The sequence below is a fragment of the Micropterus salmoides genome, unplaced genomic scaffold (genome assembly GCF_014851395.1).
Source record: "Micropterus salmoides isolate LMB-PRFRI ecotype aquatic unplaced genomic scaffold, ASM1485139v1 Ms_hic_scaffold_20, whole genome shotgun sequence".
NCBI lineage: Eukaryota > Metazoa > Chordata > Actinopteri > Centrarchiformes > Centrarchidae > Micropterus > Micropterus salmoides.
The window spans coordinates 14,869,948-14,887,806 of record NW_024041151.1 but is presented as its reverse complement, the minus strand read 5'-3'; the positions used below and the strand labels follow the sequence as shown (position 1 = coordinate 14,887,806).

Below are 17,859 nucleotides of genomic sequence, written 5' to 3'. Positions count from 1 at the left end.
ATGCCCACCGTGTCACCCACTTGAGCAAGTTTAAGCTGCTTAGATTGCCATGCAAACATAAATGTTTAAACTTTTACACATCGTAAGATCAGTAAGATTCTCCACAACTCAATCTTTCAGTTCATTTTACCAAAACAATGAGCACCAAAGTAGAATTCATTCAGATTTACAGGTATGGTCAGTCTCTCTCTCTCTCTCTCTCTCGCTCTCTGTGCATAAGATTGGCTTAGATGGCTGTCTCTCAGAACTAGATCAAATGAATGCTTAATAATTGATATATTATCCAATAGCCACATTTCTATACAATATTCACACTGGTTGAAATAAACAATTTGCTGAGCGAAACTTTTGTGCGAAAGTAATAAAAGCCCTGCATAGACACTAAACTCACCCAAATATAGGCAGGTTGAGTTTAGTGATTGAAGAAAATAAAAGCTTGGGCTATTAATTGAAGTTTTACGGTAAAATCAAAATAGAAAATGGGAGCTATACATTATACACACCTTTCATTTATACAGATAGCAGCAACTTCTGGAACAGGAGTTTCATCAGTTTACATTGGAAAATTTGATGAGAAAACAACCTCTGCTAAAAATTTGCTCAGACTGATAACGATAGCACAGTCTGCCCATCAAATGGTGAACAAACACAGAATAATCAGCTGCACTGACATTTGCCACCTTGTTGAGAACAGTTTCAAATCTGCTGTTAAGGCACCATGTAAAACCTCTTTCAAATGACGCAGGCCAATATAGAGACTAGCATTGGTTAAAGAAAATATGAGCTACTAGAGCTGTGGCTGGACTATAAAGGTCCACAAAGAATGTTTTGCTTCTACAGTACCTTTAAAACAGTTATGTAGTAAAACAACAAAAAAGGAAATTTAAAGGAATGATAGTCCAGAAATTAAAAAAGTGCAGCCTCATTGGAACTTTGGAGACTTAAAAATTCTAATTTCATCACAAAGCGACAAGAAGCATGCCGTCATATTAGACTAAACCACTGCATATTCTTTCCAATCAGACCATTAAATTAAACTCTCATCTCGCTGTCCAAACCCTCAAATCCTTCCTCTTTTTCCAGACATCACAACCATCCATCATCTTGTTTCAGTTTGTGAATGTGCTGCATCCACACAGACGTTGTTGTTGCAATAGACACGTGTGGATCTGACCCCAGTGCTTTTTGTTTATGGGGTCTGGATGTTTGTTTGATATCTGGATAAATATCGTCTGTCTTTCCAAACTGTGTGTTTACTGATGGTTGTGTGATGACTTTACATTCCTGTGTTGTTTCAAGGATACGCAAGGGTACATAGATTAAAATTAAAATAGTTTAGCATGCATTCATACTTGAAAACAGGTGTGCTAACAGGTGGTGTGGCCTGTGCGCTCACTCACACACACACACACACACACACACACACAATTGAAAGAGAACTACTAATCAGGTAGAGGAACATTTGCTTCTGTCCTTCCATTTACAATCCAAACAGTAGATACTTTTGGTCATTAATAGCATTTTTATAATAGTAACAACAGGAAGCAGATGAAATAACTTTTTGGGGGCTTGAACTCAAAATTCAACACTCAAGTAGGCAATTTCCATGTACAGTTTTTTTTTTTTCATTCACTTTGTTACTATTTTCAGAACCTTGATGTCATTTTTCACAACTCTAGACACAAAACTCACATTTTTCAAAACTCTAAAACTCTTAACCCTTTTCTCAATTGCTTGGATACAATACACAAAACTTAGATCATTTGTTCATTCAACAAAAATCACCTGTTCAATATGACACAACTTATCAAAGTACTACTATTTCAAAAGGCAATTCACACATTACATTTCAAATGTGTCTATTCATTTCCTTACAATGATCTAACCATCTGTGACGATTGGACAGAGAGGCAGAGGTGAGTGAACCTGGCGGGAGGAAACAGACAGACAGAGTTAGCGGGTGACGAGGAGGTGAGACAAAGGGAAATTTCATAAAATGCCAGAACGAAGCGGTGACACCAAGTCAGGAGCTGCGACGATCGAGCGAGGATGGAGTGGAAAGCTGGGGTAGAAATACTGGTCGTGAGAGGGTTGATGGCTGGCAGGTGCGGCGGCCGGGGATGGAGGTTAACGAGGAGCAGGTGTGGGTAGCTAGCCGGGCTCCGGAGCGGAGAGGGGGAGAGCACACAGAGAGAGAGAGAGAGAGGGAGAAGGCACAGGAGAAACCAGAATGCGAGGGAAAGGAGAAACAGGACACTCACCAACAGCCGGGCTGTCACCGCGACAACTATCAATTGATACAACTGCTCAAAATGATAAGTAACTGTTGCATTACTCTTAATGCATAGTTGTATGGAAACAGACAAACAATCTTCCATGTTTACAGTAAATCATGAAAGTTTCAAGATAACGAGATTCATTGCCACCAATTAGCGTGGAGTATGAACCAATTAGACTACAATATCCATGGATGTAGCCTAATATTTTATCATACTGTAATGCTTCATCAGACACTGTGTCTATGGTCCCAAATACTGTACCACCTTTTCAGACTATTTACAGTATTGACAGTACTGCACTGTATAGATGCAGGCCCTTGTAATTGCTTGTCCAATTCTGCCAGCTCGTTACTAATGATTGAGTGCACATTGTGGAATAAGTATATAAAGAGTTGATTGGGATCCAATTGCAAGAGCATAGTAATACGTAACATGGAGCCAGCAGGTGATACAGGTCACAGTGGAGGTCAAGCAGTGGTGGGAGGAAGACGAGGAAGACTTGTTGGTCAAAGGAGGTGGTCGTGGGCCTTGTTTAAGAGGTGTGGTGGGACGCAGACCTCATATTGGACCATATAATGCAGCTCTCCTTGTCACCTTTCTTGATGAACTCAATCAGGTTTGTAGAGCTGAAGGTGTGACCTATATCATTGTGTGGGACATTGTCAGGTTCCCTTCCTTAACCCGATTGAGGAATTTTTCTCCGCATGGAGTTGGAAGGTTCATGACAGGCACCCTCATGAACAAGTCACTCTTCTCCAGGCCATGGATGACTCCTGCAATGACATCACAGCAGACCAGTGTCAGGCCTGGATTCGCCATGCCCAAAGGTTTTTTCCAAAATGTTTTGCTAATGAAAACATCCATTGTGATGTAGATCACAACACAGAGTTGATGACAGTGTAGAAGTACAGTAATCACTCCTGTTTTGTTTCTTACAGTACAAGCAAGCAAGTTGAGGAACACTTGCTTGCTTGTCTTTTGTTTTCTATTTCATAGCTAATTATTTTTGCTTTGATTCAAATAAACCTATGTTGTGATTGTACTGTAGTGTTTTGCATCAATATATTACAAACTTTGATCAACGATTCCACTGTGTCTGTAGTATTCTCTCTACTACTGCAGTACTTTTACAGAGATGTGTTTACATGTAGTACCATAATGAAACCTGTATCACCTATTTTTGTTCTACAATATTTAATGATTGTACGAACAATGACGCAGTGAAACTATCGATTGCTTGTGTGTTGGGTGATCTATAGTTATGTTTCAGTGGTATTTCACAGTAAATTTGTTTTTTGAACCAATGATTGTGCAAGATTTCCTTAAAGATGTGAATGCACAATGCAATGTTTTGATCATTAGACAGCCTGTGTTCCAAGTGATAACCGTTTTGAGTTTTGTGTCTGGAGTTGTGAAAAATGACATCAAGGTTCTGAAAATAGTAACAGTGAAAGTGAACTAAAGTAAAAAACTGTAATGTTGGAGCACTGCGCACACAATCAGTCCATCTGTCAGAAACAGACCTTTAGGCTAATACACAACCAGATTGATGTTCTGCTGTAAATTAAATATTGTTGCTATAACTTGGTCATAAAAGAAGACTGAAACACAAATAAATGATTTAGGCCACTTTCAGAACTGCAGGAAACACAACATTAAGCTATATTTGCTTCATCATATAACTTCATCAATATAACTGACTCACCTTTGTCCTTACACAATATCAAATAGCATTCATTTATAGTTGTTTTACCTTAGAAAAATACCTTTAATTACAGCATAAATGCATAGGGTAAAGTACAAAAACTTGTTTATAACAACATGTTAGTGAGTATTGCACCTTCCGAGAATAGTGTTTCTTCAAATTCCCGGACCTCCACTAGATGTCTGTTGCACTGTGATAAGCAGGATAAACAGTTAAAAGAACCTAAACACGCTATTTTAGGACCACATAGAAAAATATTAGTAAACTTCGTGTACTGTTACATCATCATCAAGTACCTCAGATATGTGTCTAGGCTCTCAGCAGTCTTCCAAGACAAAGCTATTAGTGCTGACCTGCATGTTACTTGTAGTTTACCTAATCTTAGCTCAAAGGTTATAGTATGAGAAGGGCACAGCACTTGTTGGTATCAAGACTACGATGTGTGCCTCACATGGATCAGCGTGTGATCCAGAGCTAAGAATAGTATATTTTTTACTGAATGAACTGCACAAGAGGTTCGTGGAAACAATTATACAAGTACTGTGTATCAATGAGAGCCAGTCACATCCCTCCCAAGTGTTCTTTTGTCCAAATATGAAACAAAATAGATAGGTAATTGGCCAAAGTGTACATCAGAATCAGCTGGCCCAGAAGGGACAAAAGGTCTCCAGGGTTCAAATTCATGTGAAACGCAGCCAGGCTGGATACATTCAGTGAAATGCTCAATGAGGAACATGTAAATATTTACTGAGCAGAGTGGACAAGCATTTGGGACAGTCAACAAAGTGTCCGGTCGCCCAAGTATCTGTTGACAAAGATGTGAATGAACTGACTGGGATGTGTTTCAGTTCATGGTGTTTTACGCAACAGTTTACAATCAAATTTCAGTGACTATATCTATCTAGAAAGAAAGTAAGAAAGAAAGAAAGAAAGAGACACATTTTCAGCTTTGTTTCATGGATACATACACATATTAGTGATTCCTTTACAAGTTCTGTTCTAAGATATAACTAAGATACATTACACAACCACACGCAACCAAACGATCATGTCTGTCCTGTCTTTCCATTTCCATTTCATTGTTCCACACAACTCTCTCCATCTCTTGTTAATTTACAACCTTGCTTTGAAAAGGTCAGCCCTCCTTACTTACTGTTGCTACATTAAGTTTTCAAATCAAGCATATGCAGTTTATTTTCATATGCATTAAACAGAGGCCAAAAAAAGCAGGCTTCTCATTTCTTGCCAGCAAATAGGTTTGATAACAAGAGGTTTGACAACATTGTCCACTGTCAGCTGATTTGTCAATGGTGGCCAGCAGATTTTATCAGCTGTAGCTAGTTAGCTTACTTTTTAATGTTTGGTTTCAAATCGAAAACCCACATGATGGCTGTATTCACAATGTAATGCTAAAAGATGCAGGCAAAATCTGTAATCCAACAAAATAATGCACTTCATTTCTAATTCTTTCCTTTTTTTTGAGGTTGCTGCTCACATTAGAGCAGAGAAATACACTGTTTAATCCATTCCCTACACTTTTGTTCTTGCGTTTTTGATTTGGAGATTCAAAAACCTCCAAACTCTTTACATACAGAGTATCGTTCTTACTAGAGCTCCATGCACAGTGCTTCAAAATGTGGTGAAATCCAAAGCTGGACAGGCCTACCTTGCCTAGTTGCAGTTGCTAAACAGTCGTTGGACAATCGCCATTCAGGGGAGGAGTTTACCAGTCAACTGTGTTGTTGTTGTTGTTTTTTTACATCTTGTTTTCTAAATATACACATCTTTCTGGGATGGTGCCTTCTGACTGCTGAGACGTGAGAGATTCTGGCTTCATAGATAGGCAGCCACACTGAGGGAGAGGGAAAATTCATTGCCAGTAGAGCAACTGTGATAACAAATAAGAGTCCTCTGGGATGAGCTATAACTTTCACTTTCTGATTCTGACATTTTATTGTGACTTTGACTGTCAAAGTGAATAACTTCTTATTATATGAATATTTCACATCTGCTTATTACATTTTTTTTTTCCTGCCAAAAGTCAGGATGAAGTCAGAATGAAATGTGGTGCATGAAAGAGTCTTATAGATGAATGGATGGTTGATGAACTAATGAACTATTAATACTACTATTAATATTTTAATTGCTTTATTTCTGTAGTTTTATATTGATATGTATTTATATATACTTTAAATTGAAATTAATTTAAAATAGTATGAAACAGAGACATGGAAAGAGGCATCAAAAATAAATTAAACATTTTCTTGTACACATGAAAAAAACATTTAACCTTAGTTTAATTAAAGGGTTTGAAACTCAAAGTGTGTTAGGAGCGTTTTTGTACTACACCTGCACGGTTATTTAAGATTATTTCCAAAAACAAATACACTTTTGATATTTTTCCCTGACATGAAACCTATTTGTCTTAGCGAATTCAGTAACTCCTTGTCACCTCATGAGAGATTTCCCATGATAATCGTTCTTTGCCAGGGAAGCTCTCACGTGGCCAAAAACTCTCTGTCTCTGTACTACTACTAAAACCCTGAGTAGGTTTCATGTGGACTTTCTCACAAATCCCCACCACAAAGGCAAAGCTAGCGTCCCCCTGTTTATTTGTTAGCAATTGTTGGGCTACCTGGATAGTTACTGTGTGTGTGAGGGGATTGTGGGGAACATCAATTTCATGAAGGTTTCCATCAATTAGCTCTGATATTACTGTATAACAGTGTGAATCGTAAATTTAATAGCTTCCTTTGAAACAGATTCTAAAGTATTATTTGTTCCTGGTTGTTTTCCATCTGAACAGAGGAACAAGAGCAAAATAGAACAAGTCAATCATTGAATGCCAGACACACAGAGGGCTCCCGCTCAGTACTTGTAACTCACTCCACATGGTAAAAGATAGCTTCTGTTCACACTTGCAAACAGTACTGACATTTTACAAAATTAGTGACAAGGCAACATCAGGGGTATTGTTCTACATTTAATGTACATCGAGGAGAGCAAAAGGCTGGAGATGGTTAGACGGAATTATTTAATTTAGCATCAGCTGTTTTGAATAAGCAAACAAAGATGATGACAGTGAACATGACTAATAAAATAACACAAAGGCACATCGCATCCAACGTAGGACTATATGGTAACCAATTTAGGGGAATATACAACAGTTACTATGAGCAATGTACATTTCTTCAGTGACCTTTAAATTTAAACACTGTTCAGGGCTTTGATGATGTCATTATTTCGTAAGACGTGATGGCCTGATGTCACGGCACTTAGTAACTGGACCTTTTTTAGCAGAACCGTGCTTTCTGCCCACCACTGCCCTACAGTGTATGCAGTTAGGTCATTAACTGACAGGACTTTGGACGCTGTCACTGGTACAACAAAGCGCTCTCCTGACGTTCCCCTAATCCAAGAGCGGATCCAGAAGGCCCCTTGTTGCATAGTTGTGTCTTGTGTGTGTGTCAGAAGGTGTTTACAGCGCTCGTTGCCATAGCAGTATTTTGGAAGAATAAGGGCTCGATTACATAAATGTTGATAGATGGTTTCTCGCATATGCACACACACGGACACTGACAATAGACGATGCACTTTGAGCTTGCTCTGTACTCCGGATTTATCAAACGTGCATGCAGTATGGACAAGGAAATTAAAACTGAAATAGTACAGTGAAAAGTGTTCAACCATAAGAATGTTCCTAAACATTGCGGTCATGGTGGAGAGCGAGTATGCCTTCCATCTCCTCCACCTCCTTTTTCAATTTTAATTAAATTATCTTATTTAGAAGGAAAAGGTCTTCAAGTCTCTTAAGATGAAAATTTTATGAAAATTTCTCTAAATGTTTGTGAGATCAGTGTTAATGAACACCTGCAGCACCTAAAATCAGCTATTGCACCACTACCATTTTAGGTAGCCTTTTGCTACTTGTTCACTGTTGTCGAGTGTAGGATACACAACCTTTTGTCCAAAACCCGGTGTGTTCCGTCTCTGCCATAAAAATACATTCAGTAAGATAACAAGAACGCGATGTACTTTATCTGCATGCCAAGCTATGTGGTCCACATCAGAACGCGACCCTGACAGTGATGTTTGAATTTTACACACACAGGACACACACAATTACTCACACTCCCCAGGAGGCAGGAGGCAGGGTGAACAATGCTGGTGGTATGATGGGAGTACACATGCTGTCTTCACAGGATGGAAACAGGTTCAAAGGGAACAACCAGTCCTTGATGTAGAGAAAGGGAAATCAAAGTTCACTCCTTGATGTGACATTGGCAAAAAATTTATTGTGTTGAATAACCTTTTACTGCCTGACACTGCTATGATTACAGGGAGTATGTCCAGCATTTAATTGTACAGCACTACAACACAACTATAAAATCTCTGTTTGCCAACATGACAGTATGTATTTTTCTTTCTTTTCTTGACTGACATTGAGTCTCAGTTCTTACAATTTATGGAATAAATAGCAATTGCAGAATAGAAAAAATGTTTAGTTTTTTCTTCAAATTTGTGATATTTGATCCAATGAGAACCCTTTATGCTTTATTTTGGAACCTCTTGTTCACTAAACTGAATATCCAAATGTAGAGCAAATGGCTTGTTTGCTCTGTTTTTGTCAGAATGCTGAAATAACATACTGCAAAACGTAAAAAGTACACCAGGAACTTGACTTTTGGTTTTAGTGTAGTTTTCTTTTCACAATAGACACAACCCTCTCTTATAGTGCTGGTTAGAGTCTGGAGTTTCTCTTTATAAGGGCACCAAAGCAGTCCATAATTTATAACCACTGATGTGTATAATTTGCTTTCGGCCTGCTTTTTTTTATCTATGCGTCCAATTCCTTTTTAATGGGTTCTTTTTACATGGAAATTGATGACGCTATGATAACAGAATGTACCTTTTTAAAGACGTTGAGGCTAATGGTTTGGCCCTATATAACAAATTTAATGAGGCTTGTTACTTGGACTCCAGCTTCACTTAAAAAAAACATATGCTTTAATCTTGTCTGTTATTCCACAAATAGAGGCCAACAGTAAAGTCTGATATTCCATAACTCCTGCTGTTTAGTTCCACTGGGAGGTGAAGCACAACCTTTACATGAACGGGTGTGTGTGACCCACATCATTATCCGCCTGCCACGTTGGAATCTCATTGGCAGCATTCCTCCCATCCCTCCTGACCTCCATACATCTTATCCCAACATGTTGCTTTCCTAGATATTGTTTTGCTAATCTGGAAGCCAGCTCTTCATTTTGGCTGCAAATAGATTTAATAGGCGAAATATAGCACCCGCACCTCACAACACCTTACTTCTCTAAGTAGATATTACAATTATCTTTCTGTAAGTGTTGGCTCATGGATCTCAGTGGTGCTGACCTGTCAGCAGGGACTGAATGAGAGTGGAATTTGTTGAGGGATTGGCAACCATGCCCTGTGTTGCAACGTCAACAGTTTGTGATAATGTGATGGACGTCACTCGCATAAAAGTTCAAAAACAGGGCTGCAATTAAGCATGAATAATGTATTTACAGTGATGCACTGACCGTTCTCTACATTAACTTGACTAAGAATAATGACCAGTTGACCAGGAATGCTGTTTTTAAGTTATTATACAATGACATATTATAAAAGTAAATCCTTGTATGACCTCTGTGGATTGAAAATAGTGAAGTGCAACATGTCTGTAAACACACAATGAATGCATATTAAATCCTACTCGACAATTATAATAGTTATTTATTATAATACTGTGATACAGTAAAGTATTTATTGTATGAGCAATGGCTGTGCAGCTGTAATAACTAGGCTAAGACCTTATCTAACCTCATCTTTCAAACTAAAAATTATGAAACAAATAATGCTCAGAATAGGCTGTCTGATTTTCTTAATTTTCTTTTTAGCTATTAAACCCAGTAGCAAGAGAGATGCAGATGTTATTAGACAGATGGTAGATGTTTTTGTGCACCTGGAGTACATAAAGTGGGTTTGATATCTACGAAAAAATGCTTTCATCTGGCCAGTGTAGCTGACCCGTGGAGCATGTGTCACTAATATTTGCTTACTGTTCCTGCATCATTACAAGGGACAAATCCATCATCTTCGCTAATTGCTTTACGAGTGTCAACAAGGAAGCCCGAGAGTCTGGCTGCAACAGATTCCAGGCTGTGGTTTAAAATTCATAACTGTCATTAAGCTACTAAAAACAAATGATTTATGTAGCCAGTGTAGCACAATAAGAAAATATATAGTCATGGTTCACCCCTTTGTGGCTACAGCCAATTGGGAGTAATTGGTCCATTGGTGCTCCTGATGGCCAGTCCGTGCAAAATTGCCAGTTTTGGAAAGAATTGTGAAGCTGGGGCTATTAAAATTCCAAGCAGAAAGGTCCGGCCAGAAAATGTCAATAAAATTTGTTCTAGATAGCACCAGTTCCTGGACTGAGTAACCTGACCACTTTTTAGAGCAGCTCGGAGAAGTGACGATGTACGAGCATTGTTCGATAACATCCTGTGACATAGGAAGTACTTGAGCAGAAAGTAGCCATCTCCTGAGCAGTGAATAACCGGAGGCAGAGGAGAGTCCTATCAAATATAATACACACCTATATTCACATACTGGTCTCTCTCTCTCTCACACAAATCACACACACACACACACACACACATACACACAAATGTGCACACAATGCACCTTTTGTATCTGCTTTCATTATGTAGTTTGAGTAGGAATGAGTCAGTATCCTGTCTGTGGGTCACTGAGTTTATTTTCAGATGTTACTGAATATTGAGGCTGTGCCATTGTACTGTAAAAGTGTGTGTTAGCAGCTGCCAGTTACACAAGCTCACACACTCACAAAAACACATACACAGTCGTAGTCCCTTGGTCTTTCAACAACAAGTTAATTTTACCCCATTTCCTTTTATTTGTATAGGAAGTTGGAAAAATATTTCCTGCGACATAAATTGAAACAATGAAAAAAAAAACAATAATAGAGGCTCAAGGCTTTTATAAAACAAAGAAAGAACTGTGAGAAAAACTCTATATGAAGTATATCTGTATTACATCTTGAATATGTTAAGCAGACATCAGCTTCATATATATAAATTAGATTGCTTGATAATCATTAAAACTCCCCCACTGAGTTCTGCATTTGGTTTTGTGTTCTCTCCCATGCTTCTTTGTTTAAAACATCAGTTTGCTCCTTTATTAAATCTTTTTACTCTATATCTTGTTGTATTTTTTCTCTCTTATAAAAGATCCATTGTTCCCACAATGCCCCTCTGAGAGAGAGAGCCCAGTGTTCTGTTTTTTGTCTTCCTTTTCTTTCAACTCTCTGGCCAAGATCTACGGGAAAGTGCAGACACATATCAAGGGAAAGAAATGGCCAAGATTATATCAAACAAGCAAGCTGTGTCCAGTTATTTGCTTAGTTTACTAATTCCGTTTAAAAATGGAACATTTCAACATAGAAACAAGCTAGCATAATCATATTTTAAAAAGAATCATAAATTAAAAGTAGGGATGATTTTGCCCAGATCTAGAACTCTAGAACTACATTTAGAGAACTTTAACATAACTTTACAATTGCATGATAAAGTTCTTCATTTCTGAAACCACGTGTTTTCTGACTTTGGGCTCACATTCCACAGGGCCTGTATTTATCAAGGATGTCACTCCTGAGGAAAAATCTAGCACAATAATATACTTTAACAGAGTACAACATGAGAGTTAGCTTCGCTTTCATCATTGACTTAAGGTTAAGATAGGAATGTGATACACAGTAGTCTACATTTTATGAATTATATCATCTAATTTCATCTTGCACCTTTTAGCCAAGACGCCACTGTTCCATTATCATGGTTTCGAAGCATTTGTGCTTCATGTGCAACACCGACGATTTGTCCAAAACATTAACATAAGAGGATCATTCGTGCCTAACCAATACTGTATGTGTTGAAGCTTTTTTTGTGTAGTTGCAGCTGTTATGTCCCAAATCATCACTGTTGTAGTTTCTTGCTGCTGTATTGGGCCAAACTTAAGCATAAAGTGCACGAATTTGTTTTTGCAAAACGGGCACAGTTTGTAAATGGAACCAGTAGGTAAATTGTGTGAAGTGTTTTACATGTCATTGTCTGCCTGTTAGACTCGCCTAACACAATGTTGTTTAAGTGTTATACAATATTTACTTGAAATTCAACATAATGGTGGGAAAAAGGGTAAAACTCCACGTCATTTGTTTTCTGTTCATGTTTGAGAATCTACTGAGATTGAGATGAGAAGAATTTATTGTTGAGAAGGCTGCAATGGGATAATAATACTGTTATATTTCAATAGCTGTATTATAATCTTGTGGTTATTGTTAAAATATGTGTTCATATCAAACCTTATCAGCATTGGCTCTGCTTTGAACCCATGGGGCAGGGGCATAATGCCAGGTTGGATGACCTTACTGTGTCAGTCTAAAAGGGGTGTGACATACACACACACACACACATACACACACACAGAGTAAAGCCACACAATGTCAGGAAACTAGGGTCTGCCCGTGTTTTACACCCAATGTATAAAACATGGACGTAGTCTTGTGACGTCCCCAATAGCTTTATGAAGAGTAATTGTAAAGCTCAATGTGGCTCCGGCTATTCCAAAAATGGGCAAAGAGGGTGCATGGGTGGAGCTAGCAGACAGTTAGCGGCTAGTTACCTGTAATGCCACCCACCTGTTATTCAGCCACGCCCTTAATTATTGACTTAACTTAACTTTAAGCCTTGATATAATTTTAATGGATGAGTTATATCAAAATCCACCCACTCCAGAGTTAGCATGATTTGGCTATAGAAACCAAAACCATTTTTTGTACCAAGATGTAAAGTTGGACATTTTAACAACCAGCATCATGTGGCCAAATGCAGTTTTTGGCAATTCCGGTTTGGCTTAATTTTTCAGCCCCAGAAGTTGCCGCTTGGGTCTAACACATAGAACTAATCCAAGGCTTTGTTAAATGGAATGGGAGATTGTCTGGTTCCCCATAACAGTGTTCAGACAGCTTGTTTTCAAATAAAAGAAGAAATGGGGGAATGAAAAGGAAGGAAGTAGCCCGAGGGAGGTCTGATAAAGAAAAGCAACAGGGGTTAAACTGGTTTAAATATACAAAGACCAAGATTCATTTCTCCACCTCTGGGGTTTTAGGTTGTCGGAGGATTTGGAGTCTGGGTTGACTGGGTCAAGAATGTTTCAGAGCTGTGTTGAGAATATTGTTCCTACAGTGTGTTTGTTAGTGCAGAGCACAACTGAAGAATGTACAGTTTGTTGAGACAAAGACAGACAGTTTTGCCCTGTCATCTAAGGGAATAGCAGCCCACTGATGTTCTAGACTTCTTTCCCAATGTAATATATGTACATGGGACTGGAGAACTGGCTACAAAGACATGTGTGCAACATGCATGCAGCCAGGTTAACCTTTATCTGTGTATCTGCACAGCCATCCTACAACCTACAACCCTTAACATTGCCACAGGGGGCAATATTATCGTGTGGTCTTTGGCAGAATCTGTGTTTTCTTACTGTCTTCAGTGAGGCATGTGAGCAGTCTATACACATAAGCACGCACACACACAAAACACACACCAGGGTTATTTTTAGAAAAGACTCAGACTTTTTTATTATCCACAGTCCATTGCCAGGCAGATATGGGTGCGTGTATTTGTATGTGTGTGAGTGTGTGTGTGTGTGTGTGTGTGTGCGTGTGTGTGTGTGTCTGTTTGTCTAAGTCTCTTTTGTTTGGGGGCCTGAGTGGGGTCTGACTGTTAGAATGAAAACAGAGAAAAGAGAAACATAGAAACTTGAGAATAAACCTCTAATGCAATAATTTTCGAAGATTTTGTTAATTTAACACAAACCTACTCAAATACATACAATACTGACATTACTATACAATGTTTGACACCAATCTAAGACAGCTTTATTTATTACACATGGAGCCTGACTAATTAAATATTGTGCATCTCGCCCTTAGTGTCCTCCTGAATCTCCCTGTTAGAGGCTCATATTCAGTGTTCATGTAGATTTCAACCTCTCTATAAATGGGAATTAAAAAGAAGCTGGAAGGCCATTTTGATTCCGTATGAAATCATGGCATTGTAATTTTAAGACTTCATCCTTTTAACTGACCTCCCACTGACAAGATGCTGTCATGTATCATGAATTGCGGTTCTGCTGTCTGACAGATTAGCCACTTGCTAATACTAGCTGGAGCAAGAAAGCCGGCTTTTCACTGTGTGTGTGGATGTGGATGCCATCCAGCTGTAACATAGCAGTCTAGTGTGAATGAGCATCCAGTCCTTACATGCAGGGAGCCTAGTCGAACAAAGGCTGACCCAACAAGCGGACAATCCCCCTCTGATCTATACTGGCTACACAGCATAATTTGCTCTCCTGATACAGGATGAATAATACTGTCCTGGGGTGCTACATCAGGACAGATGTCTCTGTTTGTGTCATTTTTCAATAGTTTCCTGTGGTTTCAGGGGAAAGCCTTGCTGATGGCTCCATAGGGACTGGGACTCACCTGTTGTGCTGTTCCCTCTGAGATTACTGATTAGATTTTGATGTCTCTCATGACCATCAGCTGCATGATATATATCTTATTGTGGTGTGACAATATATCATCTAGGGTTTGGTTATAGCACTATAGATATTACCTATAACTTTTGATACATTTGAAGAACTGATGCAGTTTTCTGAACTGTAAGTACGGGTGAGAAATTAACAATGACTTAATGCCTGTTAGTTCATCATGCTCACATTACTCAGACATTTCTTATGTATAAATATATTTAAGCACCAGCAATCACATTATCACTGACACTGGTTAAAAATAGCAAGCATTTTGTCAGTATTACCCAAAAAATACTACATTAGCTTGCAACCATGCATGTCTTAGTCATGCAAATAGAACCCGCTACACACACACACACACACACACACACACACACACACACACACACACACACACACACACACACACACTGTACAGTTCAACAGGTCTTTGTGCCTGTCAGACAGCAGCACTAAAAATATTTTGTTCCATGCTTAGCTTGTACTTGTTTTTAGACAGCTCCTACATAACATACACTTCACCTTTCACAGTCAACTGCGACTTCAGTCAGAAAGCGTTGAGTGCATTGGTGTACACTTCCTATAATGACAAACTGAATCTCAGTTGGAGGGAGGAGTTATGAAAGAGGCGGATGTGGCAGAGAGATGCCCTGCTGTCATCCAGGATTGGGAGCAGACAAATTCATTCACAGACAGACTTGTTCTTATTTTCCAGGATTAGCTAGATAGTTAACTTATTAGGACTCATATCGGAAGAAGCGGTATATCTTTCAGTGTGTGCTCACCCACATCAGCATTAAACAAAGGTCTAATTTTCAGCTCCTCGTGTCAGGAGTTTCATTGCTGTGCTGCTGCCAGAAACTTGAGGGAATTTTAAAAAAATATGTGTTTCCTATTATCATCTTTGTTCAAATTGTTATAAATGAACAGTCATTTAAAAATCAGTATCATCCAATGGCTAAACATGTTTCCTCCTCCTGTTTTGTCAGTAAGTTAATATGGTTGATGTACTGACCATGTTCAACAGTGCAAAAGCACGACAGGATATTACTTTGGGCAGCTGGTATATGTAGGGTGGGTCATACAGCAGGAAATGTTTGCTCGTGGGACTAAGAGATATTGTTTAAATACAAAAATAGTCCCACAAACACATTGTGACCTGACGCATTTTCACTTTATACTTGCACAATTGGATACACAAATACACATCAGTATGTTTGCATTATTATACTAGTGAGGACCCTCAATAATCTGAATTAGCCTCTAACCATAGCTTTTAGATGAGACGATCGATAGCGATCTCATATCTGTCTGTTAATATGAAACTACAACCAGGAACCAATTAGCATAGCTTAGCATAAAGACTGGAAACAGGCTGAAACTCAAATTGGGTCCCACGCAGATAGAAAACATACACCATGTGTTACCAGCTGTGGCTAGTATGCAGCTCAGATTCAACTGTGTGTTCCTGTAATACAATGGCTCATTATTTAGAGACACACACACACACACACACACATACAATGGGGCAGCTTCAGGCCATCAGATTAGTGGAGATTGACCCCTTCCCCACCCTGAAGCAACTTCCCTTTTACTCTTAACCAATGAAAATGGTGGGCTGGCAGAAAGTGTAATGTGAAACCTGGGGTCTTGGCTCGCCACTTCAAACCTAGGGCACAGTTGGAGGCCAACAGAAACAACAGCCGTAGTCTTTCACACTCTCTCACTCTCACAGAATTTCCTTACTTTGTGAAATCCAGACACATATTGTTTACAAACACCATCTGCTGCACACACACACACAGACACACAGAGTCAGACACACTCTTTCAGCAAGACACAGACACACACACCTCTGAGAGCTTTGCCTTGTGGGATTTATCCTGTGGACTGTGGATTAATCATTTTAGTGGCTGGCTGTGTGTGTTACGGACTGGACTACAGTCTATCCTAACTGGACACGCCGAGGACTTACTATTTTACTAGCCAACTTAGGTTGCCATTGCCTGTTGGAGCTAGTAGAAGCTAGCTAGAGTATCTGCATGAGGCTACTGGGCCCTCTTTCTGTGTGAAGGGTGGATGATGCAGTGTGTGCTCTACTTCATCTCCCCTCAGCTGAGCTCCGGATCCCCCTGTAGCTGCGAGGTCTGCCCCGAAGGAACAAAGAAGAAGAAATCCAAGAACCTGTAAGTACTCAAATCTCAAATTAATTAGTTGTTTGTCTGTGTGTGTGTGTGTGTGTGTGTGTGTGTGTGTGTGTGTTTCCTTTCTTATCTTCAGTTTCACTGTCAGATCATTTTGAAAGTTGGAAACAAGGAATGAATGGCATGTTTTGTTAAATTTTTCCTGAATGTGAATTTTAACCTGTGACAATATCACACCATTGTTTAGGAAAGCAAAGCTTGGTTGATTTAAAATATAAAGATAATTTATATGTGAGAAAGAGGAGGTATGGGAATGAGAGTGAGCCAGAGTACTGACTAACTACAATACCTGTTCTGTTTTCACTGTTCAGACATCAGCCTTCTATTTTCATGCTAATTTAATCAACATGTGTATCCAGTAAAGGGTAAAAATTTCACACCCTGCTTTAACATCCATTGTTTTAAAAGAATGTCTTTGCTTGTGTCCAAATTAATGGTGAAAGATAGCCTGCTACAGCACATGGGGGGAGTGAGGGGGTTGATTGAAACATCAGAACTTATTCTGACAATGTGTTAGTGTAGGTGTGACTGGATTAGTGCACTGGGGATGTTAGGACAGGTCCACACTAGGGTGGCTAAATTTAAAACTGTGCCCTTTTGTCTCCATTTTGGGCAACACCTTAATGTTGCATACAAATATTTTGGCCCTTTTGATGGTCTGGGGAATACCTGCACTTGTTCACATAGGTGCAGGTACTTAAGGTGACAGTAAAAGTTTAAGCCTGTCATTCAACACTGATCACCATCTACTTAATTAAGTGGTAACTGATGTGTGTGTTGTTGGGGAGTGTGATACCATATGTGTGTCACACTTTCTCAGTGGCGTGAGAAGTAAAGGTGTGTGTGTGTGTTGAGAATGCTTTTTTGTGTGTGGATGTGTGCGTTGACGCCTCAGTTATTCAGCAGCTGTTGAATGAGCTCGATTCACGCTGCTGTTCATCAAGATGAAAGCAGATTTCACGCCACGGGGGACAATAAAACCACTCTCACTGGCTGTCCTTGATAGCTGTCCATACTTCTGTGCAAGCTGTGTTTTTATGTT

At 39.1% G+C, this 17,859-nt stretch overlaps 1 protein-coding gene and 1 long non-coding RNA gene across 7 annotated transcripts in view; both read left to right on the top strand.

Moving 5' to 3' along the window:
• rgs3a (regulator of G protein signaling 3a) overlaps positions 1-17,859 on the top strand; it is a 157,776-nt gene that overhangs the window by 127,149 nt on the left and 12,768 nt on the right. For all 6 annotated transcript variants that reach the window (XM_038733259.1, XM_038733261.1, XM_038733260.1 and 3 more), the window contains one exon: positions 16,729-16,799. In XM_038733259.1, the coding sequence (XP_038589187.1) occupies positions 16,729-16,799 (71 nt within the window). The remainder of the gene's footprint in view (positions 1-16,728; positions 16,800-17,859) is intronic.
• Positions 283-3,365, top strand: LOC119914181. Its single transcript, XR_005446740.1, has 2 exons — positions 283-2,818; positions 2,946-3,365. It is a non-coding gene; the product is annotated as an uncharacterized LOC119914181 (long non-coding RNA).